Source organism: Ictidomys tridecemlineatus, chromosome 8 (assembly GCF_052094955.1).
Source record: "Ictidomys tridecemlineatus isolate mIctTri1 chromosome 8, mIctTri1.hap1, whole genome shotgun sequence".
Lineage (NCBI taxonomy): Eukaryota > Metazoa > Chordata > Mammalia > Rodentia > Sciuridae > Ictidomys > Ictidomys tridecemlineatus.
The window spans coordinates 149,074,539-149,102,107 of record NC_135484.1 but is presented as its reverse complement, the minus strand read 5'-3'; the positions used below and the strand labels follow the sequence as shown (position 1 = coordinate 149,102,107).

Here is a 27,569-nt window from a genome sequence, read left to right as displayed (position 1 = left end):
CGGAGCCCAGATTCTGCAGGTCAGCTGCCATTTAAGGTCTCAAGGGCGTGGACTCCTGTGGCCGAGGCCCGTCGGGCTGGACTTTCCTGGTGGTGCGCGTTCCCTGGTGGGAATACTGGACCTGCCCGTCTTTGGAGACCTTCCAGGAGAGGGCGAGCTCGTGACCCGCACTCCCAGATGTGGAGATGAAGCCCTGTTCTCTGCAGAATTGCAGGGATGAGCCGTCCACGGGATCCTTCCTTCTGGGTTTAATCCCCCACCCCCACCCCACCCTGAGTGCTGGTGAGATGGGGGCCAGCCTGGAACCCCAGATGAGGTGGCTGGAAGCAGGCTGGTCTGAGATCACAGGAAGATGCCCGGAGCCGCCTCCTTCCTGCTCAGGCTGTCCCAGGGCCTCGCCCTCGTCCCACCCACCTTGCTCCTCCCCAGTTATTGGCAGATGTTCTGTTCCATTGTGTCCTCAGGAGGGAGTGGGCAGAGGGCACGCCCCTTGTCTCATTTTAAAATACTCTTATGGAAATGACCACAGAACTAATAATAATAATTAAAAAAAAATGTCAGCTGTTTGCATTTATTTTCAAATTTAGAAAACTCTTCTGGAAAGATTGCACTGACAGTCACTTGCATCATTGTTAAGTCATTGTCCTCTGACATTTTAAAAAGTGGGTCTTTGAGTATGTCTTTCCTCCTCCATAAAGTAAGACCCAAGGTGTATTTTCCTGTGTTAGCTGGTTATTATTGAAATTTGTTCAGCTTGGGTGCTCTTGAACTGGATGTGCATGTTTACCAGATGGGGAAAATAAAATGAGTTTATTTAATGCAGGACTGCTCAGAGCCTGTGCACGCCATCTCAGATAACCCTCTGAGCTCACTCTGGAAAAGGCACCATTTGACTAGTTCCCACTAACCCCAGTGGTCCCCTCTACCTTGGCCTCAGGAGAGCAGTGGAACTTCTCTAGCACCTTAAGATGTGCCCACTTATCTTGATGGACGTGTGAACCTTAAGGGCTGACTTGTTTTTGGTTCACTTTTGATTTAGAAAGCTTATGCTAAATAGCATCTTTCTTTCTTTCCTTCCTTCCTTTCTTCCTTCTTTCTTTCTTGCTCTCTCACTCTCTATCTCCCTCCCTCCCTCCCTCCCCAGTATTTTTCTTTTAAAGGAGAGTGTGGTGAAGAAGGAGGATGTAGTCATTCCTCCACGTTCTCTTGACCTTGAACCTATCATAGAGACTGAGCCTGAAGTGGAATCTACATATAATTACATCTTTTTCAGCTAAATACTAAAACATCAACCAGAGAAACTCATTCTTGAGCAGTTGAAAATTGTCAGGTATCTTTATCTAAAATGATTCCTATTCCAACAAAAAATTTTTTCCTCTCTCTGCCAGGTATACCAGCCCCATCCCCCGCCCCCAGAGTATTCTAAGTTAATTTTCTAGGTAACTGAAGTTTGGACTTTCAGACCGTGGTCCTTAACCATTCAAGCTGAGGCTGCTGGAGCTCAGGTTGTGACTGCTTGCCTCTGCTGTCACACAGTGTGGGACTGGGGAGGCACCCTCTGCTGCTGCCCCCTCCCGGCCCAGCCTGGCCGGTCGGCTGCCCTGTGGGCTGTGTGTGCAGGAACACTAGACAATGGGGGGTTCGAGTTGGGCGCAGAGCAGTGCTCAGGGCACTAGGAATGGGGGACCTGGTCGACCCAAGGCTGTGGGACATCTTTAGGTGCTCAGAGGCTTTCTGACTTCTGGGTACAGGAGGGCTAAGGTCTTTGGGAAAGGGAGCCCTTACTATTCTCAATGGTCTGTGCCCTTTGGAAGTTTGGGAATTGGAAACTGAATGTGAGTCATGGGCATAACTTTCAAAGTCCTCTTGCAGCCCTGTTTCAGCAATGGAGATCCTTTCCTGAGAGGGCGGCCAGGGCTGGCAGCCGCCGTAGAAGATGTTGCTGCTGTGCCGTGAGGGGAGGCCCTGCCTTTCCGGCCGTGTGTGTCGGCGTTCCCACTGACAAAGCATTTTGGGAAAGCACAGTGCTGCCCATAGGTTCGGTTGGTGTTCAAACAAACCCCAAGGAGCAGCGAACCCGGGGAACTGGCCGTGTTGCCTCAGACGTCACTGGTGACCTGGTGACGTGAGCCAAGGACTCCATCCCTCCACGGAGCAGGCATCCATTAGGAAGCTCCAGTGTCTGCTGGTGTTTTCAGCACTGGGAACGGAGCTGGGCACAAGCGGACAAGGCTCCTCTTCCAGAGACCTTGTGACTATCAGGTCCAGCGGAGAAGATCTGGAGTTAGGCAGATAAAGAAATGGCACACGCCTGTAATCCCAGCGGCTCAGGAGGCCGAGGCAGGAGGATTGTGAGTTCAAAGCCAGCCTCAGCCACAGCAAGGTTCTAAGCAACTCAGTGAGACCCTGTCTCTAAATAAAATACAAAATAGGGAGTGCCCCTGAGTTCAATCACCAGTACCCCACCTCCTAAAAAAAAAAAAAAAGAAAGAAAATAGGAGGTGCTTAAAATCCTGAAAGGTGTTGTGAAGAAAATAAAGCAGGGTAACATGAGACGGAGTGACAGCGGGGGAGAGCTCATGGGAAGGTTGTCCCCGGGTGAGCCCAGGGAAGGGGGTCCAGGCAGAGAGAGCCTGTGCATAGGCCCTTGCTGCAAATGCTTTCTTCTGGGGTCCGCCTCTGTGCTGTAGGAGGACAGACCCAGAACAGGATCGTGCAGTCACTGAGGCCCAGAATTAAGAACTGGCTTCCCCCCTCTGCTACCTGCTGCTTTAAGAGCTGTCCAGTGACCCAGTGAACAAGATGGCAAATGTGTCCTTCTTCAAAGACTCTCGGATTGGCAGTAAAACAAAGCAAACAGTTTTCAGTAGTGGTAAAATAAATGGACCTCGTTTTTTATATAAAAATAGACGGCCCTTCAAGTATGGCTTGTGATAAGTAGCCATGTGGACTGCCTACATCCTTTAGCATGCCGTTCCAAGATTCTTTTTATGCATGTGTTTATTTATCCAGCAAACATTTATCCTCAGCTGCACACCAAGCCCTGAGCCAGACCCAGCAGGAGAGAACCCAGAGCCGGTGTGATCCAGCCTCTGCCTGCAGGGCACTCGTAACCAGAGAGATGTGGGGCCCTAACCAGGCCAGATGCTTCCCGTGTGGCGAGGGGTGGAGGGCAGAGAGAAGCAGGCCCAGGCATTGCCCTGGCGAGGCTTGCTGTACAGTGGGCAAGAGACACAGCCCCAGGGCGCCATGGCAAAGGCTGCCAGCAGGGGTCATGAGTCATGGGAGAGGCCCTGGGGAGGAGCCACTGCAGGGCAGGAAGGGCCAGGGGGCTGTGTTGGGGGCTCTGGAAGAGAGCAGCGTGTGGGAGGGCTGCAAGGTAGGAGAGAGGCTTACGTGGGTGGGAGCAGGTGGCAGGAGGAACAGCATTTGCCATGTCCTGCGGACACAGTTGGGAATTTGGTTGCTCTTCCAAGTGTCATAAGATGGTTGCAGGGTTTTAAACCTGGGCACGGGAGGAAGCATTTCCAAGAGCTCACTGGTTGCAAGGTGGGCTCTGGAGCTAAGGGAACAGCTCAGAAGACCCAGGGCAGGTTGCCATCCTGGCTTTGGGGTGAGCACTGATGGATCAGGCCGGGCCGGCGGAGCCAGGTGTAATGGACAGAATATGCTCAGCAGCCTTAGTTCTGTCCTCCTCAGAGATGCACGAGTACGCTCAGAATTGTCCTGGTGCCACGGAGACAGCAGGGGCTCTGGTGGGCTCCGGGACAGCATCTCTGATCCCACCGTCGGCCCCCTGAGGTCATGGGTTCAGTGTCCACCCGTGAAAACTTTTTTCTTTTCCTTTTTTTTCCCCCTGCCAAGTCAATCTTTCTTATTTTTATTTATTTATTTTTAAATCCTTTTTTTCTCATTGGAGGTTGGTCTGGCCCATTCTAGTACTGGCCCTTTTAGCCACGTTCAGGCTTGCCTCGTGGAGTTAGCTCTGCAAGGTGGTGGGCACCCTAGGGAGATCACACACCCGTGAGGGTTCAGAAGGAGTTGGCCCCTCTGTTCCTACCCATTCTTTTCCCCTCTTGCAGCACAGGTGGGTGTAACTTTGAATGGATCTGTAGGTCCCTCTGTTTAGTAGTTCTGTGTTGCTGTGACCAAAAGACCTGACGAGAATAATTTTAGAGGAGGAAAGGCTGCTTTGGGGCTCTTGGTTTCAGAGGTCTCAGTCTATAGATGGCTGCGTTGCGCTGGAGAACGTGGTGGTGGAAGGATGTGGTGGAGGAAGGCAGCTGAGGACAGGGCCACCAGGAAGGGGGGAGAGAAGCTCATTTGCCAGGGACAACATATAAACTCCAAAGGCACACCCCCAGTGACCCACCTGCCTTCAGGCACCACCCAGTTGATCCATTCAAGTGGCTTGATGCACTGTTGGGTTAAGGCTCTCCTAACACATTGTGTCACCTCTGAGCTTTCTTGCATTGTCTCACTCCTGAGCCTCGGGGGGACACCTCACATCTAAACCACAGCACCCTCCTTCACCGCTGCTCAGCAGGTGAGATTTAAACGGTTGCCATTTTGCTGTCTTACACTTCCTAACCTAAAGAGCAGTATTTCCAGGAGTGCTCGTCACTAGCGTGACCTGGGTGGCAGACATGGCCTTGGCAGGCTCCTTCACAGGGAATGGGGAAGACATGCCATCACACCTCCTAAAAGGTCATTCATGAGAGACACAGTTTCCTGCCTTGGTGATTGACTTACCATGACCTTGAAACTAGATGGTTCTGCACAGTCGGCATCTGTACTGCACAGAGCAAGCGGGCTGCTGAGTCAGGGGTCTCGGGCCCTGCAGCAGCAGGTGCTTCTGTGCGGATGGAGAGGAGGTTTGCTGGGCAGAGTCTGTAGGTAAAGTAGGTGGCTGACACCTACTCTCTATTACTCTCACGTCTGGGTAAATGCTTTCCCTGTGTCAGTTCACTTAACCCTCCCGCCAGCTCCATGCCATGTCCAAGGTCACGCTGCGTCATGCAGGGAGTGAGGCAGCATGGAAGTGGGCAGTCTGGCCTCTGTGTTCCTGCATGTGACCTCCGTGTTGGACTGGCTATCACGAAAGGCCACTTGTGGGTGTCAACAGGGACCTAAGGTTGTTCAGCAACCATCAGTGCTTTCAAGAAACTGTCTCAAGAGCACAAGGTCAGGTTCTGCCTAATGCAGAAAAGTCTAACGTAGCATCATTGTACAATTCTACACCATGGTTATGCAGCAGCATGTTTTATGGTTAGACATAAGATCTCACATAAATCACAAATTAATCTAGGAAATAAAACTGAAACTGCCTAGTTAGAACCAGGTAGCCAAAGGCACATTACCTGGAGTCAGGTCTCCAGCAGTGGCCGAGGCTGGGGTGGGTACACTGTGTCCTGAGGGTGACCTACAGAGGTGCTGAACTTGGAACTCCCTGCTATAGCACTGGGAAACATTCACACAGGATACTTTTTTGAAGATGGGACAAGAAAACCACACCAGAGCCGCGTTCCTCTGTTAATTTTGTCTTGGTCACCTGGTGTGAGCTCGTGGCTCCATGGATGGTAACTGCAGGCATGGCCTTCAGGAGCAGGAGGGACAAGTGGCCTGGAGCAAGCTCCACTCAGCCTTCCCTGCCTGTGCCCCTGAGCCCCGGCTGGGGTCGGCTGGATTGTTTGTCAGGAGGAACGATCCAGGGTTGCTGGGCAGTGTTTAGGAAAAAGGCAGAAAAGCAGTTATAAAGGACAGTGATCACGTAAAGGACATCATGTGAATTGTGACACTCTGTTTGCTTTGTGGAGCCTTTTTGATTTTGGAAATAGAAGCCGCAGGAACATCTTTATGTGATACCAATAGTTACTGTGGTCTATTCATGAGTATTTATTTCAAGGTTTGTATTCTTTTTATTATTAGTTGTTCAAAACATTACAAAGCTCTTGACATATCATATTTCATATATTTGATTCAAGTGGATTATGAATCAAGGTTTATGTTATTGCAATTTTTTTTATTAGCCAGTTAATTACAAGGAAATGCAATTTTATTCTGGAGTACTTTCCCTCAGCTTACAGGCAGCAATATTAAAAACTTTCAGGAGAGAAAACGTCACTTATTTGGTGACAAGGATCAGCACAAATAATGTAGTTTTAAAAAGCAAGAACAAAAATTATTTAAATTTTTTTTAGCATTCGGTAACAGGTATTTGATGTTTGGCTTCTGACCCGAACGTTTTATAGACTAGAAATGTCCTTGAACTCGGTGCTTCTGGAAAAATCAGTAGTAGATAGTTTTTATTTTTGTTTTCCCTTTTATTCCAGCCAGTCAGGGCCTGACACTTTAGTAGATGCTGGGGGACGAAAGCATTGTGACATCGGACTCTTAAAAGAAAGCAAGAGAGTGGCCAGTGCCTTGGAAGAGGTCTCTGGCCTAGAAACAGCTGTGGCCTGGCACCGGCGCTCAGCCTGCTCCAAGGAGGGCGGGGCCGGGTGGCGTGGCGGATTCGGCTGGGTTGAGAGCGGGTTTCCCTCCTCACCCCTCTTTCTGTCTAGTTTTGTGCCCATCAGTCCCAACCCTGTGGCCCCACTTTCAGCTTCAGGAGGTGGCAGTGACTGGCTTATTAGCCACGACTCGCAGGATCCTGGCTCAGTCCTTCCTGCCCCTGCACACCCCTGCCTCCTTCCCTGCCCGACACACCCGCCTCTTCTCCCAGGCTCGGCTGGCTGGGCTGGCCTTCCCTCCTGGCTCTTCATTTCAAATAACGACACGAGTGGCAGAGACCGAGATGCAGGCCGCTCCCTGACCTCACCTGCCTCGCCATGTCAACGTGGCTTCTGAATCTTGCTCTCCTCCACCTGGGAGAGCAGGCATGGAGCTTTTTTCTGTTTTGCACTTTTCAGAACAGCGTGCAGTTGTATGCTGCTAAATTGCTGTGAGAGCAAGGCCTGTTGAAGTGCCCATCCGGGATTATTTTAATAAGAAAGTTAACTTACTGAGAAGGAAAGACCTCAATTATTGAGTGCCTCCTCTCCACAAGAATTAAGGACCTGGTAATTCTCCAGATCTGTGGTTTGGAAAACTTGTAGGATGTTCCAGAAGTTTGTCCCGGGACTATCTACCTCTGGCTCCTGCTCCTGCCTGCCCTGGCTGTTCTGAGTTCAGAGTCACTTTTTGGTAAAAGGGACCGGTCTTGGGTGATTTGGAAGCTATAAGGTGAGAGGGTGAGAGACGCCTCGGGAAGCCTGAAGTCGTGCAGAAGTTATGCAGAAAGGGGAATTAGAGCAGTGAGAGGTTCAACAAGTCCTCCTTTGTGCGCTCATATTTGCAATCAGTGTCTGTGGGGGTGTCTCCATTAGGGTCGGAGCCTGGACGGGGAGGAGGGCTTGAAAAGCAAGTAACCCCTCCCCGCTCAGGGCTTCCAGACCGTGGCTGGGAAGGTGTGGATTTTCACGTGACCATCTCTCCCAGCCATCTGTTGACCTACTGTAAGATATTTAAAAATCCAACATGAATTCAGAGATGGAAAAAAGAAACTCGAATGTATACAAGGTGAAAGTCAAAAAGGCCGTGCCTCAGGTAAAGATATGGAGGGTCATTTGGCTTACTGGTGGATTTTGCTGAGTGTCTGCTGAATGCTGGAGAGGGCTCAGGGAAGAGCAGAAGAGGGGCAGGTACTCCAAGTGCACCTGTCCTGTCTGTGTCCTGGCCTGCTTGTCCAGCAGGTTGGGCCACTGGTGCCCTTGCCAGAATTCTTCCCAGACTGGAGGTTAGAACCCCGTTTATTACCTGAATATTCTCCTGTCACTTCATCAAATGAGGAAACCTCAATTACCAAGGGACTTTTTTGTATCTTAGACTTTAGGTTCAAGCTGACATCTGATTGTCTTTTTCTATTAGCCAAGACCTTTACCAGAAGCATATTCACAGTTACTTGTCACAGTGGAGAGAAGCCTGAGAGCAGGGAACGTTGATAACTTACTGATTGGTTGGTTCCTTTCACAAGAGTTATTGTATGAAACTTGTGGAAGGCATTGGACACACACCATTAGAGCTATGGTCAGTTCCAAGTAGAGGGTCACTACTGTGGGTTTCACTGTTTAGCCAGTGGAGACGGTATGTTTTGTATCATTGAAACTTGAGTCTAGCGAGGCTCACTGGTGCATACCTGTAATCCCAGCTACTCAGGAGGCTGAAGTGGGAGGATGGCAAGTTTGAGGCTAGCCTCAGCAACTTAGTGAGAACTTGTCTAAAATTAAAAAGCCTGGAGATACAGCTCAGAGGTAGAGTGCATTGGTATTCAATCGCTAGTCCTGCAGGGTCAGGGGAGAGAGATCGAGAAAAAGAAAAACTTGAATCTTGGTGGATGGCAGACAGATTTATACCAGTGCAGAAAGGAAATATAATGATTTAAAATTGGAATTTTATTGTATTATGTTTACAAGCTATTATACCTCCAAAACATTTTTTTTTGAATCATCAGAATTTTCAAATAATGAACTTGATTTATAAAACTTGAACTGAATAGAAAACTCCTGGTGAGAATAGTAACATGCTGTTAATCACTTTATTTCAGAATTTTATTGTTTCTATTGCAAAATTGACACATCTTGATGGTGGAAATGTTTTTGGCAGAGACTTGAAATCTCATTGCATTCATGAAAGCCTTTTTGGTTGTTTTCCATTGAAGTCAATGAGAAGTGTTTCCCAAAAGATGCTCCAAGACTTTCCTCTCAAAGAAGTCTGTGGTCAAATACATTGGGAAATGCTGCTGTTGAAATGCTGCATTTACTCAGTGACGTCAGAGACATGCATCAGCATGGAAAGCTCTGCCGTCAGATAACCCGTATTGGGCTTAGTGCATTTCCCAACTTAATGACATCAGAACTTTTTAGTTGACCTTTGTTAAAATCCCGTAGAACATCAACTCTGTATGTAATGTGGGCCAAGAGGGATATCGTTTTTAAATAGACCATGAGAGGTTGTCTGTGCTTTCTGAAGATGTTTTTGGTTCTGCATGCTAAGCACACGATTGACCCCTGAGCAGCACCCCTGGTCCCTCTGAAGGCCTATCTGCTAAGTGAAGGCAGTCTTGCCCCAAAATTGTGGGACCCTGGTGGGTAAATTCCACATCTGGATTACGTTTAATTCTCTAAGGCAAAATATTATTTCTGAGTTCTTGTGCTGAGAGGGTGAGATGGAGTGGGGGCCGGGGTGATGAAAGCATTGTAGCATGGCCTCGTTTTCAAGGGGTTTAAATTTTAAAGATACAGAAGACTTGACCACAAGGCTCCCCAGCTGTGTGTGCCAGCAGGCGCTAAGCTGTTTTGTGGGACATAGGAACCCTGGAGCGTTAGAGGCAGTGAGGGCCAAGTGCTGAGGAATCGACAGAGTTGAGCCTTGAACTGGTCTTGAAGAGTCGCCTGAGGGGTCAGGCAGAGCTGGGGGACAGAAGAGGGTCAGGGGCATGCAAGTTGCATGAGCTGTGTGGTAAATACACCTGGTGCAGAGAGATCAACCCTCCTGTCCTGGGAGCAGGGAGGAGCTTCAGTGTCTTGCACAAGTAGTGCCACACAGTCAGGGTAGAGCCACATCTGCTCGTTTTCTCTCCAAATCCCGAGACCTGCAAACAAGATTACTTGGCTGGCTTTGAAAACATCAAGTTGTTTTCAGTTTATTTCTTTGGCATTCACAGAAAAATCGACTTCCCCTTCCAGAGGTTTGTGCAATTAAAAACAAGGGCCTTTTGGAGAATGAATGAGAGCAGGCAGCCGAGAAGGCTCCGTAGTGACACTTTTTCAAGCAAGTGGCAGTCAAATGTTTGCTAAGGAGTCAGCAACCACACCTGCGTCTTGGGGTCATTCACTGAGGTCTGTTTGAAGGAATGTTCTTCTCAGTTCACTAGACAGTTGGTTAGCAGAAACACTGCCTCCTTCCGCAACAGAGCCACACAGGTTTCTCAACAATAGGGATGTGGCTTTGACTGCTGTCATCAGCAAAGGGCCACAACCTTAAATCTACACCCAGGCAGGGGCACTCCACAGCAGGAGCACAGGCTGAGAGAGTCAAAGTTCGGAGGGAGGCCTTGGTAGCGAGTTCATTTTCGTTTGAACACCATAGATGTGCTTCCACAAATTAGGCAGCTGTGGTGTTCCTGGGCAGCATTATCTTATGGGGCCAGCATTGTCTGTGTGTCTGTCATGGACTTAACTGTCACTCTGGTATATGACTGTATTTAATATCGATGGTATGGAATCACATAGGTGTTTACATGAATCGTCTGCATCTCTTCCTTTTCCATATCGTTAAGAGGTGAACGTGGGCACATTAACATTTTTAAGAGTTTACTTATGCAGATAATGCTTCATGAATTGTGCGGCTCCACAGGGAAAGTGGCTTGGGGCTCTACTAAAGAAACATTTGCAGGGTGAACTTGAGGCTGAGCAGAGGAATTAACTTGCTTGGTTCAAGTTGGAGGCGTTGCCTTGTTTGAACTGTCCTGGTTGGAATGTTCCTGGTTAAATAACTAATGCTCAGCCTCTTTCGATTGTCTGGACTTGGTTCATTTTCTAAATGTAGAAGCCCCAGAGCACTGGCACCATCTCCTCCTAGTGGCCTCCTGTTCTTTTTATAGTTTACCTGCATATACGTGAAACCTTGAAACCTTTTATTTTTACCTTATAATAACACATGAGTTTCTATCAAAGAAGAGCAAACTGTATTTGATTATGCTGTCAATACTACTCACACTGGGAATTTTTTTTTTTTTTCACAATTACCAGAGATTGACGTGCAACCTCCAGGGATTTGGGCAGTGGACTCTGGTTCTGCCTTAGAACCATAGTCCACTTCTGCTCATCACCTGATTGACATCTTAAGAAAGGCGGGCCAGTTAATAAAGCACAGTTGTGGTGCCCTCCGCGGCTCTCTCTCTTCTTTAATGGGACTCCTGGTTCTAAACGGAATGATGACTGCGAGTGGGGAGAAGCAGATGAGCCTCGCGGTTTCCATTTTCCCTGCTACCCAGCCCCCACTCGTTGGTTATAAGCAGTCCTTAAAACACAAAAGACCCTCGCAGAATTGTGGTGTTATTACCATATGTTGTGCTTTCGGCGTGAAAGGAGTACCCTTTTAAACTACTTAGAAGGCTGAAATAGGATTAGGTTTTCTAAGAAGAATGAAAAAAGCCTATTAGAATGTCGGGGAAGAAAGGATCATTTTTTTATTGGCAGCTAACAAGATCAATGTGCTGATACTGGCTGCCAACCAGCCCTGCTTCCTGGCTGCTGGGGGCAAGTACTGTGTGGCTCTAGTGTAAAGGACTCGCACAGGAACTCTGGAGAGCTCCCTGGGATCTAGCTAGCCTGTCCCACCTCTGTTGGGTTACGTGGTTTATCAGGAAACCTTAAAAGGAAACTAGACAATCAGCCCTCCACACCTGTGGGTTCTGCATTCTCAGATTCAACCACCAACAGATCAAAAATATTCAAGGAAAAAAGTGTGCCTTTTTTTTTTTTTAAATGTTGTCATCATTTGCTAAACAATACAGCATAACAGCTATTTTCAGAGCATTTAGATTATATTAGGAAAGCTAGAGATGATTTTAATTATACAGGATGCACACAGATATTACATGCAGATATTACACCATTATGTGTAAAGTAGTTGAGCATCTGTGGATTTTGTATCAACCCCTCATAGATACCTAGGAACGACTGTGTCTTACTGACTTGGTGCATGCCGTTTCAGGTGATTGCTTTGTTGTAACCCAAGTGACATTTCCTTCCTTTGTTACATAAAGCAAGCAAAGTGAGAAAAGTCCTAGTCAAAAATACAGTGCCGAGACTGGGGTGTAGCTTGGTGGTAGAGCATTTGACTCCCAAGCACAAGGTCCTGGGTTGAATCCCCATCCTAGGGACAAAGCGTGTAGTGCGTGAGGTGTTCATTATCCTCCTACCTGCTCTGAGCAGATGCCTGCCAGAGCAGTGTTCCACTTAAGGAAATTTTCTTGGCAAAAACCTCAGACTTTGTATACAGAATGAAAATTCTTGACCTTTTTAGAATTAAAAACACTCATGCATTTTTTACTCCAACATCTATAAATATTTATCTCGTTTTAAGGGATAGACACACGAATATGTTGAGACTTGCCGGATACCAGTTATTCTAGACCAAAAAAACCTGAAGACAAAAATTTCGTTCCCATTGTGCTTGTCCAAGATAATGACGTAAGGCCCAACGGCCCATTTCCTCTTGGCTAACCCGTGGAATTCCAAGAAGATGGCTTTTCAGCTCTGCCACAATAGGAATTTCATGATTTTTCTCTGCATTTAGAGATGGAGGATGTCCACCTGACTGTGGGGTCAGAGGGCATTTCCCCTGCTGCTGAGCTCTGCGTGATTGTCCAGCCCAAGGATGGGTAAAGGTACCATGCGGGGGCCTTTCTATCCCATGCCTTCTGCCTGGGAAATCTACTGTCATGTCCCTGTGAGGGTGGAGTAAAGCCCTGGGAAATAGTCATTTCAGTTGATGAACGGTGATGATCACAGGTTGACCAGGAATGACATCAGGAGTGCCAAGAACTGCCGTCGGAACCCCCACCTTAGAAATCTAAGACCAGCTCCTTGGTTTTGCGCATGGGAAAATACTTACAAAGCAAGACAACCTAATATTCTGTGTCTTTGAAAACCTGATCCTCATCCGAGTTCCCTCCAGGTGTGCTTTCAGTGCTTCTGGAGATATTAACAGGGAAAAATGGTCATCGTACAAAGTGTGTGTATGTGTGCTTGTTGACAGTGAAAGGGGATAACTGGCTTTTAAGTTTCTATTCCATTATCATTTAGAATCATGCTTTTAAAATGAGAAATGCTCTGATATATAATAGTTTGTCAAAGGAAAAATGCATATATATTAATGCCAATTAAAAAAAATGTTAAATGTGAAAACTGATTTAAAAGCGCTGGACAAGACGCAATGCTCATCCATTGCCGTTTCTTAGAATCATTCAAAACGCGTCCCAGTGACAGTCTGGGTCTGCTCTGTTAAACCAGGACAGGGGAAGTTCATGACGTGTCAGCTGTGTCTGTGAGCAGATTCCAGAGTCCTTTCCTTCAGGCAGGGATGTGTTTGGATGGGCCCTGAGCCTCAGGAAGTAGAGTGTTTTGCAGATCTGTGACCATGGTGCTGAATTCACCTTCTGTTTTTTCTCTTTCATTGTTTCCCTGATGTGGCTGCTGTGTTGACCACCCTCTGTATCTCTGCCGCTGAAATTTTTTCTTTCCATCATTAAGGAAACCTCCCAAGGTAAGCTCGGATGTGAAATTGGGCATGTGTACTGGCTTGGTGTGCAGAAATGTAGGGTCTTTAGCTCACTGCAGTAACCCACGTGTAAGAGCCTGGTGCCTAATCCCTTTGGAGGCCGAGGCAAGAGGATCACCCATTCAAGGCCAGCCTAAGCCCTGAGGAACTTAGTGAGACCCTGTCTCAAAATAAAATAGAGAAGGACTGAGGATGTGTCTCAGTGGTTAAGTGCCCCTCGGTTCAATCCCTAGTTCCAACAAAACACACACACACAAACAAAAAAATAAACCCCAAAGCAAAAATCAACATATGCTACCTACCTGTCTTCTTAGGAAGAAAAAAAGTAGCATTCTAATTAAAACTAAAGCCATGAGCAGACAACTCATGTTGACAATAGCGCCCAGCTGGAGTGCCCCTCTACAGAGACTTTCCCACACATCCGTTCTCGGCAGGAGTGCCCTAGTCCTCAGACTGGCCTCTCAGGTGCTTGTTCTGTTTTGTTGATGAGGACACAGGGCCAGCAAGATTCCCAGGGTGAGTGGGTGGGGACCAGAGGCAGAAGGACAGAAACGGCATCTCAGAATGAGAGCGTGTTAATGGTGACTTTCTGTGCCCTGCTAAGAACAGCTAATATCTTCAGAGGTGACCAGCGTCTGAGTGACTGAAGGTTGATTTTGTTGCCAGTGAGCATTCTGTTGAGTTTCAGAGGGACACTTGGCACCAAAAATAAGAAGTGTGACCAGAGTCCAGCCCATGATGCTGATGAGGACCACAGTTCTTGAGATGAGATTAGGACAGGCTATTCCTACACATGATGAGTGGTCAGAGTCTAAGATGCTGGGTGAGGGTGTGGGATCCAGACAGGCAAGGCTTACTTTCCCTTGGATTATGAAGGAGAATTCAGTTTATAGCTCCTGGATTATGGAAACCCACTAAAATGCTATTTCATGCTCTGTACTTACTAAAGGCAACTTAGGGGAATTACCTTTGGCCTTAAGACTTTCAACTCCAGCAAGGAAGGTATGCCTTGAACAAATGCTCTGAGATGCATTAAGAAAGAGGAAATATGTTGTTATAGAAGTATGCACCAGGCAGGCATGCTGTCCAAGTCTGGGGACCAGTATAAATTCTTCCTGAGTTGATATGAATATTATCCATGAAATTTGCAACCTAGAGAATATCTGTATTTCTGATAGATGCATGCCCCTTATGTAGCCCTTCTTTCCCTTACCACTGGTTCCCAGAAGTTTCAAAACATACCATCGATCTCATGATATTTTGACTTCTTTCCCCACGGGGCCGGCGGGGCGGGGGAGCAGGAAAATACTGAACGCTTCCATATACTGCTGCTTAGTGAAGAAAAAGAACTGAAATTGAAAAGAGGCACAAAAATGTTTTTGCGAGATCACTATCACGTTACACACAGAAGTGTTCTGGTGACTTTCTAGCCTGTGGCTGGCAACCTCCATTTTTGCCAAGTGTTCTTGATGAGAGTTTCTAAGAAGTGTCACAAAATTTTCAAGATGAAATGAATGTTCCGTTGTCATGTTAATATAGCTTTTAAATATTTAATACATACAAAATATGTGTATTTTAAGTATGTATTGTAGACATGCACTATAAGGCACATCTGGAAAGAATAAAGATCGATTTGAATTCAAATACACGATGCAATAGAATAACATTTACAATGACACAGGATGTTGCAAACCAACAGGAAAAGGAACGATGCTTTTACCGATGCTTATAGAAGAATGGAATTTGTGCTGGTGCTGGTGGTGCAGGCCAGTAGTCCCTGCTCCCTGGGAAGCTGAGGCAGGAGGATCACTTGAGCCAGGACTTTGGGCCCTGGGCAACACAGACCCCAACTCAAACAATTTTTAAAATTTATTTAAAACAATGTGATTTGGGCATGAATAATCAGCAAAGACATCAGAAAAGACAGGATTATTTGATCTAACAAATAATTGTTCCAGGCAGGGACAGTTGCTGCACAGATTAGACTCAATCTTAGCCTTCTAATGGAGGTAGGAATCCGTGCCCACGATAATATAAAATCAATTGTATTGAAAGCCACAGAGACAAGATATGTGTGAAATTCATAGGATGAAAGTTCTTGTTCTGACTTTTGCAGTCAGAAATGACAAATTAGGAGCCAGGCACAGTGGTACACATCTGTAATCCCGGCAGTTTGGGAGGCTGAAGCAGGAGGATCGCAAGTTCTAGATCAGCCTCAGTAGCTTAGTGCAGCCCTGAGCAATTTAGCAAGACCCTGTCTCAAAATAATAAAAGGGCTGGTGGTGTTGCTCAGTGGGTAAGCACCCTTGGGTTCAATCCACAATACAAAAAAAAAAGAAATGACAAATTAGATTAGGTAATCAGTGTCACCTCTCCCACTGGAAGGATTGTTAGAAGTAGAGAAATTGTTTAAAAACCTCTGCTTAATGGCATTGGAGATTTTCTAAATTTAGTGAAGAATTACTAGATGAAGTTCTAAAAGGAAGTAAAAATTTGGATTAACATAGTATTTTGGGAAGTACTTTTCAAAGGAATAAATGATTTCTAGCCACCGTAGTGTTGCCAACAGTTATGTGAGACCCACGGGGACAGAAGTGTTAGAGTCCTTGTCCTGCCAGAGGTGGGGTCCTTGGTAATCTCCTTGTTCTTTTGGTTGGCAAAATGGATTGAGATTCAGACTTGGGTTATGAATGGGAAATAAAAGTCAATCAGCCCTCACATGGATTGCCAAGGAGCTGTAAGTTATCTGTGTGGTCCAGGAAATCTCACGCTATAAAATTGGATCAAAGTTCATCTAAATTTTCACTTCCTTCTAGAACTTCATCTAGTAATTCTTCACTACCGGATGCAGGTACAACCCTAAGTCATTCAGGATTCCACAGACATTTTTAAAAGTACAATATCTGGGGCTGGGGTTGTGGCTCAGTGGTAGAGTGCTTGCCTAGTACATGCGAGGCCCTGGGTTCAATCCTCAGCACCACATGAAAATAAGTAAAAAAAAAAAAAAATAAAAGTATCGTGTCCAACTACAACTAAAAAATACATATTAAAAAAAAAAAGTATAATGTCTGGGGCTGAGGGTTTTGCTCAGTAGTAGAGCACTTGCATAGCATACATGAGACCCTGAGTTCATTCCCCAGCAACACACACACACACACACACACACACACACACACACACACACACACACAGAGCAATATCCAGCACAAAACCAAAGATAAAGAAGATGTATGACAAAATAATGTGACATAAAACAAGAGCTAGCAGAAAAATAAAAAGTAGAGATATTTTTTATACTTTACCACAAATGCCTTGGGTATTCAAATGAATAGACACAGACTTTAAAATAAATATACTTACTATGTTTAAGGAGATAAAACAATAGATTGAAGAATGTTCAAGAGAACTAAAAATTATACAAACACTTGGAAAACAATCCAATAGAAATTCTCAATCTGAAAAACTCAAAATCAAAATTAAGGACTTAGTATTAGAGTTTAACGGCAAGTAAATCCAGCTGAAGAGAGAATCAAATAATTGGAAGGTAAGTTGGCAGAAAATATTAAAATGTTAAAACAAATGGTGTGGGAACAACTAGATATCCACATAAAAAGAAGTAAACACAAACCTTACATTCCTCATAAAAATTAACTCAAAGTGGATCATAGACCTAAATATAAAATGCAAAAATTATAACACTTTTAGAAGATAAACAGAAGAGAAAATTTAGTTGATCCTGGGTTTGGTGATCATCATTTAGACAGAATGTCAAAAGCATGACCCACGGGGGCAAAACTAATAAGTGGAACTTGATTGAAAGTAAACACTCCTCTGCCAAAGATGGTAAGAGAGTGAAAAAAAATCTTCAAACTAAAAAATATTTGTAAAACACACCTGATAAAGGACTTATATACAATGAACTTTTAAAGCTCAGCCGTAAGAAAACAACAACTTGATTTAAAAATGAGCCAAAGATATGAATAGACATCTCACCAAAGGAGACTTACAGGTGGCACATAAATGTGTAACAGTATGTTCAAAATCATAGAGAGAAATACGCATTAAAACATTGAGATGTCACGGCCTGCCTATTAAAATGACTGAAATCGAAAAATCTGACAGCATCCAATCTGGAAGGGTATGGAGCATCGGGAACTCTGGTGAAAGTGACAAGTGACACAGCCGTTGTGGTTTCTTACGGAGCCAGCCGTATTCCCTTCATACAACCCAGCGTCACTTGAGTTATTTACCCAAATGAGATGAAGCATGTCTGTTCAAAATCCCACACAACAGCTTCACTCCTATTTTTTAAAGCCTGGAAGCAACCAAGATGTCCTTCAGCAGGTGAAGGGAGAGCCAACACTAGAACTTCCATGCGGTGGAATATTACTCGGTGATAAAAAGGAAATGAGCTCTCCATCCATGAACAGACATGGAAGGGCCTTAAACCCGTGTGGCTAAGTGAAAGAGCCAGTCTGAAGAGGCTGTACGTTGTGCAGTTCCATCTCTGCGATATTGTGGAAAAGGCAAAACTATACACTCATTAAAAAGACCAGTGGTCCCCAAAGTCAGTACCCACAGCTCACGGGAGCTGCTCCAGGACTGTTGAACCAACGGAGGAAGAGGAGCCCACCAGCACAGGAGAAAGAAGGTTCAAGTCCCTCCACGATAGACGGAGCCACTTTGCCAGAGACTGGGCTGCAGAAAGCCTGCTGGGCTGAATGCATCCTCAGGAGGACCCAGCTGCCTGGCTGGCCTGGGCCCTGAGGATCCATCCCTCTGTGCACCTCACCCTGGCCTGGAAGGGTCAGACTCGCCATTTAGATCCTCTTGTGGTTGATTTGTGATCTTTCCAAGGAATATTCACGTAATCTGTTGGAACAGTGGTTGAAATGGTGTCGATGATCGTGCGACGATGGCAGATAGTAACCATCACCGAGCTGTGACGTGCACTTACGTCCTGTGATGGGTAGGGATTCAGCAGTTATCTCACAGCTGTTCTAAGTGCTGAAGGGACTCATCCCGCTGTGGCAGGGGCAAGAGGAGGGAGAGCCACTGAAGATGAAGAACGGATCTGCTGGTTAACAGTGGGGCTGCCGACCGGGCGTGGTGGTGCACACCTGCCGGGTTCTGTGTCGCGACTAAAAGGCTCAGGGGTCACTCCAGTTGAACTGGGCTAACAAGATAACCACACAAGAGACACAAATACCCTTTTCTTTGGGGTCGCTGTGACGGCTCCTCTGACAATTAGAGTCCTCAGGAAGAGGGAGGGCGACACGCTGACCCCTTTTATTGAGGAGAAGCTATTCAAACGAGGCAAGGGGTCAGGTTTCAGGGGGCTGAGTCTGTCTTCATGATGTCCACTGTCAGCAGGTTGACTGACACCTGGGTAGGCCACACCCAAGGGCACAGTAAGAGGAGGGGACACACACAAGGCACTTCCATGGAAGATTCTATCCTAAACAGGGCAAGGGGTTAGATTACATAGGAACAGGTGAGCATAGCTCCACACATGGGGCTGTAGCAAGACACACCCATGCACTAGACACTGACCCTTGAACCCAAGAAGGGTGGGGAAAGCTCTGCCATATTTCTGTGACTAAGCGCCTCACGGCCCAGCTGGGGAGTGTGACTCAGTCACATGGAAGGTTCGTCTCCTACACACATGTGTAATCCCAGCAGCTGGGGAGGCTGAGGCTGGAGGACCACAAATTCGAGTCCAGCCTCAGCTGGGCTTAGTAAGAGACTGACTTAAAAAAAAGGGCTGGGGATGTAGCTCAGTTGTTTAGCACCTCTGGGTTCAATCCCCACTACCACAAAAAAAAAAAAAGGAAGAAAAGAAAAGAAGAAAGGAAGAAAAAAAAGAAAGAAAAGAAAAATCCTGCTGCCACTATGGCCGAGTTGAGAATCCTTACACTTCTCTCCGAGTTAGGATTCTGTTGTTCCTGAGAGAGATTTTTTCTAACTATTGTGTTGGCTTTTAAAAGGTCGACTTAAAACATTTTGTTTAATGTTTTGTGTAATATGCCTGTGTAATATTGCATGCCAAAATGAAAAGGGAAATGTACACAAAGGTGTGTCGGTGTAGGTCGTGTTCACCATATCCCTGGACTTTCTCTTGGATAAGTATTCCGTTTTATGAGGTGCTGCTCCTGCCCGGGGAACATGTATTTCAGGCAATGTGCAGACCTTTGGATACCTGGGCCAGTGCACGTCCTGCAGTGTTTCTGGGAACGAGTTCTGTTTCCCTTAAGAAGAAGAAGAAGCAAAGGTTTGGGGCCAAACATGGAGACACCTGCTCCATTTCTCTTCTGTAGTTAAAGACAAGAAGGAACCTTTGTCACGGCATTGTCAGAGTTGAAGTAGGTGTGTCCTTCCTGCTCCCTGTGACTGCAGAAGTGATCCAAGGTTTCTGTCCTAGAGGCCCAAGAGAGAGAGGGAAATGGCTGCTCAGTTGAGCTACCCTTCAGATCAGCTTGGGATTTTGGCAGGAAGTGGCACAGAGGGAGCAGGGAAGTTTCTTTGTTGGGTGTAAAGGGTAAGTTAGGGGGTGAGAAGGCGGAGTTTTGAGGAAAATGTAAACATCTGCAAACGCACTTTGCTTAGAATCATTTTAACCCAGTTTATTCATTTTTAAACTCATGATTTTTATTCAATCTTGTGAATTCAATTTTTGTTTTTTTCCATACTGGGGGTTTGAGACAGGGTCTTGACAGTTGCCCAGGCTGACCCTAAGCCTGTGATCCTGCTGCCACCGCCTCCCCAGTCCCCAGGAGTTTCTGCTCGCCAGAACTCTTAACGCCGTGAGGATGACCACGCATGGAGTCCAAGGGACAGAGGACAGATCATGATAGACGCCCAGGACTCCCGTGTGCTCCAGCAGGCTTTTCCCTTTCTTTTAATTATAAGTGGGTTAGGACCTGCTCCACCTCAAGGTGTTTGATCCTGCTTTTATGTGTCTACTTTGTTGATACCATTGGGAGCTGAAGAAATTGACAACGGAGCAAAATAAACTTGCTCTTTCCCGAAGGCCGCATCCTCCCGAAGGCTGCATCCTTTAAGGAGATTCACCCTGTCCACCAGAAACCTGCCTTTGCAAAACTTGCTCAGAGAGCAGGGGAAGCCCGGCCCAGCTCTGCCTGCTGAGCTGTGGTGGGTTCCTTCTGCTCTCGGTCGTGACTGCCCTCCCTCTCTGTTGCCTCCTCTGTTTTGCTGATTAAATTTCCGACAACAAATCACCAGGCCCCTCGGGAAGCAAATTCTGGACGTGCACCATTCAGTGCGGCAGCCGTTTAGCCCCATGTGGCTCTGAGGCCTGTGATACGTGGCTGGTGAGAACTGAGATGTGTTGTGAACATGAAGCCCACGCCAGATTTCTAGAACTTACTACAGGGGAGAAACATCGCATGTCAGAGAAATATTTTGGATATTTCTCTGTAAGGTGGCCGGGTTGAGAATCCTTACCCTTCTCTCCAAGTTAGGATTCTTTTGATCCTGAGAGAGATTTTCTTCTAACTGTAGTGTTGGCTTTGAAAAGTTAGACTTAAAACATTTTGTATAAATGTTTTGTGTTATATGCCTGTGTAATTATGGAATGTTATTAAAATCATTTTAACTCTTTACTTTCAATGTGTGTACGGGGACATTTTGAGTGACATGTGGCTTGCAGCATCTTCCTATCTATCGTTCAGCTACTCTGTGTCCGCCCAGGAGGGCCGCAGCCCGTGAACTGCGTGGCACCATAGCCTTCCCGATCTCGCTTCCCGCGGCATCATTTTACTGATCCATTTGAGATTCGTTGACTAGGCAAACAGTAAATGAGGACTTCTTGCGAGAGGTGTCGGGGAGGTCACGGGGCTCGAGAGGCAGCTGGACTAGGAGTTTCTGCTCTCCAGAACTCCTAATGCAGTGAGGATGATCTCACATCGAGGTCCAAGGAACAGAGGACAGATTATGGTAGAGGTCCCTGGGCACAAAACTTCAGTCCGTTGCGACTTCAGAGGAAGAAAGAATTCGTAGCAACTCGGGAACTTCAGGAAGCCTTCTAAGCACAGGCAAGGTTTCCAAGAGCCGAATTTGGGACAGGAATCAAGATGGTAGTAAGGGACAGAAACAAGCCAGTAATTGATGTGTCGGGAAGTAACGCACTGCGCACTCTGGTTAGAGTACAAGGCAGGTGAAAGGGACAGTAGTGTCTTAAAAGCTGAGACAGCAGTAGCTTATGGAGGATTTTGGAGTCAGACTTTCAGCTGGTGGGCTAGGAAGATCATTTAGGATTTTTGTATTGAAAAGTCATGTGATCAAAACCGCACATGCAAGAAATTCGCCTGGCTGCAGGATGCAGGATAGACTGCTGAGTGGAAATAGGGTAGACAACATTCTGGACCCACCTTACAGTAGCTGCTTTGCACGAGCCAGCTTATGCTAGGCGATGCAGCAGTAGCAACCTTAAACATTCAGTGGCTTGAGACCACAAAAGTCTATTCTCTGTTGTCACATGTCAGCTGAGGTTGGCTATGACTGTGCACCATGTGACTTTAGTCTGGGCTTCAGTCTCAAGGATAGCCCCTGTCCAGGACTTGCTATATGATGGAGGTGGTGGGGGGCGGGGTGGGGGCACTCCAGGTGGGTGGCTGAAGGTAAAGCTGTTGCTCAGAACTGCCAGTCACACTTTGCAACTAATGTTGGCCAGAGCAAGTCACACGACCAAGCCTCTGACGAGTAGGGTCAGGAATTCTATTCCCCCTCTCTACTGCAGGTTCTACAGGTCACATGGCAATAGGTGGGAACAGGTGGTCCTCTACGGGACGGCAGTGAGTGATTTGGAACAGTGATATAACTTATCACACTTTGTCCTAAACCACATTTCAAATCATTTCCCAAGGATTTATTTATGTTTTAAATATAAAAATGTTCAGAAACAGCACACCGTCGTGCTGTTTCTATATTCGATATTTCTCCGGCCTTACCTCCTCCCTCTGCTTTCCTTGTGCCTGGCTGTGTCAGAGCCCATGTCCCCCTCATGGCTTTATGCCCATGGATGCCTCTAGGTACAGCCAGTGGGGTACCAGGTTCTCGGGTCATGGGTCCCAAAAGGAACAGATTTCCATCTCCCTGTCCAGAACAGCACAAGCCTCCTGGGCCCTGTAGAGTCCTGGAATCATCCCCTACAGAGTGACCTCCGTGCCAGCTCCTTCTAGTGTGAGCTGACTGAGAGTCAGTATTCACAGCCCCTGAGCTGCCTTCTCTAGGCCCTGGGGACCTGGGGCCTTGGATCAGCCCAGCCTCCCTCTCTCTGGCTGGGTGTGCTGACCTGGTCCAGCAGGGGTGACAGCTCATGACGGAGGTCTTGAGTGCATGCCCTGAACCGACCCAGGTATCCTTCACGGCAGGTGATGTCTGGGTGACTGAGTTTTCTTTTTTCTTTTGTAATGAGGCTCAGTAGCCGTTTGTCAGAGACGGTGGGTAAGGTAATATAGTACTTGCTTAGACACTTGCCGCTTACCTCGTTGGCTGTTTGTTGAAGAAGGGATATTCTGTGTTGGAAGATATTCACATCACTTTTTGAATGTGCTGGTGGAGAAGTTCTTTGAGGGGCTAGATTTTTGAGAAGTAATCAGAGCATGGAAGAATGAGAAATAACCACAGATTGTGCATTTGGGACAGCCCTCAGCTACCAGAGAGACAGATAATGCAAATGCTCAGTGAAGGATTAAACCTGAAAGGCGTGCGGTATTTGAAAGAGTCAAAATGGAGTCAGTGCTCCGTTGCTGAAGCACCATGAGTTTACATGTGCATAGTGTTAAATGGAAGCTCTGTTTTTATAATGTTGGTCTAGAATCTGAGAGAACTCTTTCCTGTTTTCAAATTTATAAATGAATAATACAAGCATGGATGAGTTCTTTGAAGGGAATTTTCTCTGCACTTTGAGGACTTCGAACCACATTCCAGAGCAGTAATTTCACAGCATAGTTGCCTGCTGAAGCTGCTGTGAATTCACCGAGTTCAGGGTGATGCCAGCTTGCTGTGAATCTCTGAGCTGCATTGACACCTTCGCAGTCGGGCGGTGTCGACTGTGTAACCCAATCCATTGTTTGGTATGTAGACGGAGACATATATAAAGGAAACGGTTAATGACATCACAGAAAGACAGCAGCTACTTGACGGATTTGTCAACAGGAAGGTAGGTCTGTCGATAGAGCTAACTAGCAGCAAGGGTGATGGCCCCGGCGCTCCTTCTCTGTGGCCCTTGGCAGACACGTTCCCACAGGCCAGAGTCTGTGCTGACTGAGTGACATTTGCCAACAGCCGAGGGTCAGACAGTCCCGCGATGGGCAGGCTTTTGGTGCGGGGCTTCCTGTGTGATTTCAGTCCAGCTTTTCCATGGCGAGTGAAGTGCAGCCCTTCATTGTGAAATGACTCTTCACGTCTCCGATGTTAGGGGAAAGGGATGAAAATCAGCCGAGTACTGAAGCATGGCATGAGAAGGGAAATTTCAACAGGAAATGAAACATAGCGCGCTCATTGTCTTGTAAGTGTAGTCTTGCAGATCGGCAGTGGAGAAGTGACCACAAAACAGGACATTGACGAACCAGTATCCCTACAACTGGAGAAAGGGGGATTTGCAGGGAGGTCTCGGCAGAGCTTTCCAAGAGTGGGAGAGCGAGCAGCAAGCAGCAGCTGGGTCCGCAGATGGGGACAGTGGGCCCCTTGTTCAAAGAGGACGGAGACGGCGGCGTAGAGGAGAGAGACGCTCCTTCACAGAGCAGGGCGAGTCCTCAGGGCAGACGCATCCCCCAGGGAAGCCCCTTGGATTTTGGATTCAGGAACCGGGAAGTGCGTGTGCTGCATGGATATTGTGACGCAGAACTAAACAGTCTGTAACAACTCTTCTTTTTTCTTTGCCAGTTCACTTTTCTCTGTGTATTTAATCCAGTAAATACAGAGCACCTACCTCCTGTGTCCTGCACAGTCTCTGGCTCAGGAAACCTCCCAGCTAGCTGGGTGAGCGGGCAAAGCCCTCAGACGGGTGGTGCCTAAGGAACGCCCGGAGGTTGATGTTAGTGTGGGTCGGGGTGCAGGTGCCCCCTGAGCTGAGCTCCGTGCCGAGGATTGTATTAGGCGTTTTGCTTAAGTTCCCACAATCCCCTCCTCATGTGCTGCGTGCACTTATCCGGGTCGGTGAGTGTGTATTGGGTGGCGCAGCTGTTGGCCAAGGTAGCACAGAGAAGGGGAGAATTACTCAACAGCGGAAGTCAAAGAGGTGTTGGAGGAGGTGGCGTTTGGAAAACCAAGACTTTGTCCTCTAGGAACTAATACAAGGTACAAGAGTGAGGTACACCTCGCTGGCCAGGGAGGTGACGGGCAGTAGAAAGGGACTGCAAAAGAAAGGGATTGCACAGTTCTCCAGGTTCTCATTTTCCCTACCTTCAGCGTCTCACGGTGCTCAGTATGCCTGGAGGAGTTCGTGGTCAGTGGTGGGGCCCAGCGACCTGTGGGGGTGGCTGACCAGAGACACATATACAGATGAATGGGCGGCTTGTGCCCGTGTTTTGGGGAAAGCAGTGAGATCCAGTGAACACAGATACTGACCACAGGGGACACCAGTCTTGTCACTCCTGTAGCAGAAGTGACCTCTTCAAGTCTGGCCAGACTCCTGAGGATTTGCACTCACTGAAGCAGTGATTATATGTGAAAATACAGTTTTAATTCAGGATTAATTCAGAGGTAATTCATCAGCAAGTTCCTCCAAGGTGTAAATTCTCAGAGTACTTTTGTTTGGCATAATAGTGAAAGATTAGGGAAAACCAAGACTTTGTCCTCTAGGAACTAATAACATAGAACAAAGGGAATCCTACGCAGATGTGTGCGTATACACACACGTTCACACACACATGAAATCTTGTCAGGCAGGTATGGGATCCAGAGTAATCAGAAGCAGTATCCTTAAATGAAGCTTTCATAAGGGAGTGACATTTGAGAGGACATTGGAAGAGTTTAATGAAGAAAGCAGTTGACACAGGGTGGGCTTTGACTCACTGCAGAAATCTGATGTGTCTATTCAAAGTGTTTCTTCACACCAAATGAAGCTACGTGGACCTGAGTATTAGCTTAACCACACGGAGCCTGGGAAGGAGACAGGAGGTATTGAAGTGGCTTTAGAAACAACATGTGCATCTTCAGGAATGATGCTTTGCTGTTTTGTCTTCCTCGCTAGATCGTCAGCAACTAGAGGACACGAAACATACCTAGGAACATCTCTGAGTTCCCTCTAGCAAAAAAAAAAAAAAAAAAAAAAAAAAAACAGGTGGCAAGCAGGTGTTTGCAGATTGCTTTCTAGAAGAAGCATTTTGCAGGTGGAGAACACAGGAAAGCACAGAGCTAGGAAGGGATTCTTGGAAGGGCACAGAGGTGACACCATTGGAAGTGCCTTCACTTTTGTTTTTTAGGGACCAGAAAAACAATTATAGGTGATGTTCCTTAGAATGCCCGTGCCTTCTACTCCTCCAGGAAACATAGAAGATACGGCTTCCATATATTTAAATTGTAAATTTGCTGAAAAGAGTGGAATTTGACCCTGGTGCATCCTGCTTGCGAGTGCTGGGACTCCATTGCCACAGAGTGTCACTCAACACGTGTCTTATTAAATGCCGTTTTGGTAACTTTACTAGATGTTCAGTGGTTCACAGAGATGCAAAGCTCACGTTGTTAAGAGGCAGACGGAGGTGCAGCAGGTGTGTGGCAAGCTCCCCGGAATTAAACACTGGCCAGAGCCTTCACCTGAGTGCAGGCAGCAGCGGGATTCTGGGATGGTGGGTGGAATTTTGTTGAAAACAAGGACAACAGTGGCTCTCAGGTTGTAAGGAGGACTGGAGAACAGCATAGCTCTGGCTCTTTTGCTAGTTGGGGAGGTGGGAAGCCCTTTACAGAAAGTGTTCTAGGGTGGTGGTGGGGCTGCCGGGGCTGGGGCTCAGAGCAAAAGCTCTCGCCTAGCTTGCGTGAGGCACTGGGTTCGATCCTCAGCACCACATAAAAACTAGGTAAAGGTGTTGTGTCCACCTACAACTAAAGAATAGATGTTTAAAAAGAGAAAAGTGTTCTCACAATGTTGGTCAGTGTGGGTGAATTATAAAACTTAGATGTAGTTTCCAGTTTGATTTTTTTCCTTAGTCGTATGCATTAAGAAATCCTCTATCTCTCACTGTCCAGTCCAGATGCTATGACTTGTAATGAATAACTAAATAGATATTGAGGAATTCCAACGGAATGAGTTAGAGTCTTAAAATAACACGTTTCTCTAATGTGGTGACTTTGTAAAAAAAAAATTCTTGAAGTGAACAAAGTGAACAAAAAGGAATAACTCTTAAAAAGCCGATTTTATGTCTTTTGAAATGTCAATGGATGTTGAGTTAGAAAATCAAGATTACTATAAGTCCTGAGAAAATCATGTCTCCTCATGGAACATTCTTGTGTCATTCAATTCTAATTAAATTTTGGCTATGAAAAAAAAAAAGGATAATCGTTTGTGAATAATTTAGTGTACCAACAAGATTGCAAGGAAATGATCAGACTGCCTAAGACGAAGAAGTTTTCCAAAACATCTTTAAAATTGCCCTAGAATTGGTTGTGACAAATGATTTTTCTCATGACAGTCACTTGCCCTAATCCCTGGGCAGAGTACAGACTGCGCGTGATGGGGCCGTACTTGTTTGTCCACTGCAACTAGGGCGTGCTGGTGCCAGAGAGGACCCCAGTGCTGATTTAGAGACTGAACCCGTGTTTGACCATAGAAGGAACCCAGATCCCCCAAAACTTACATCTGGAAGTCCATCCTGTGTCTTGCACTTGTGCTTATTTACGGAGTTCACATGTCTGTTCCATGCTCTTTTCTGTGTTATTAGTTGAATATACATATATATATATATATACACACACATACACACACACACACACACACACACACACACACACACATATACAGGGCTGGGGTTGTGGCTCAGTGGCACAGCACTTGCCTGGCTTGTGTGAGGCATTGGGTTCGATTCTCAGCACTGCATAAAAATAAATGAATAAAATAAAAGTCCATCAACATCTAAAAAAAAAATTTTAAAAAAAAGAAAAGAAAAATATATACACAGTGACTGGTCTGGACAGGACGTCGTCAGGCATGGTGAGGTACACGGACCACAAAGTAGCTCACCATTAGAGTGGGACGCACACAGCGGAGGCATAGAAGGGACCCT

At 46.5% G+C, this 27,569-nt stretch overlaps 1 protein-coding gene across 1 annotated transcript in view; it reads left to right on the top strand.

Annotated features, from left to right (window-relative positions):
* The window catches only part of Kif13a (kinesin family member 13A), a 174,980-nt gene that overhangs the window by 55,038 nt on the left and 92,373 nt on the right, over positions 1–27,569 (top strand). The window contains 1 exon segment of the mRNA XM_078020582.1: positions 13,299–13,311. Within this exon segment, the coding sequence (XP_077876708.1) occupies positions 13,299–13,311 (13 nt within the window).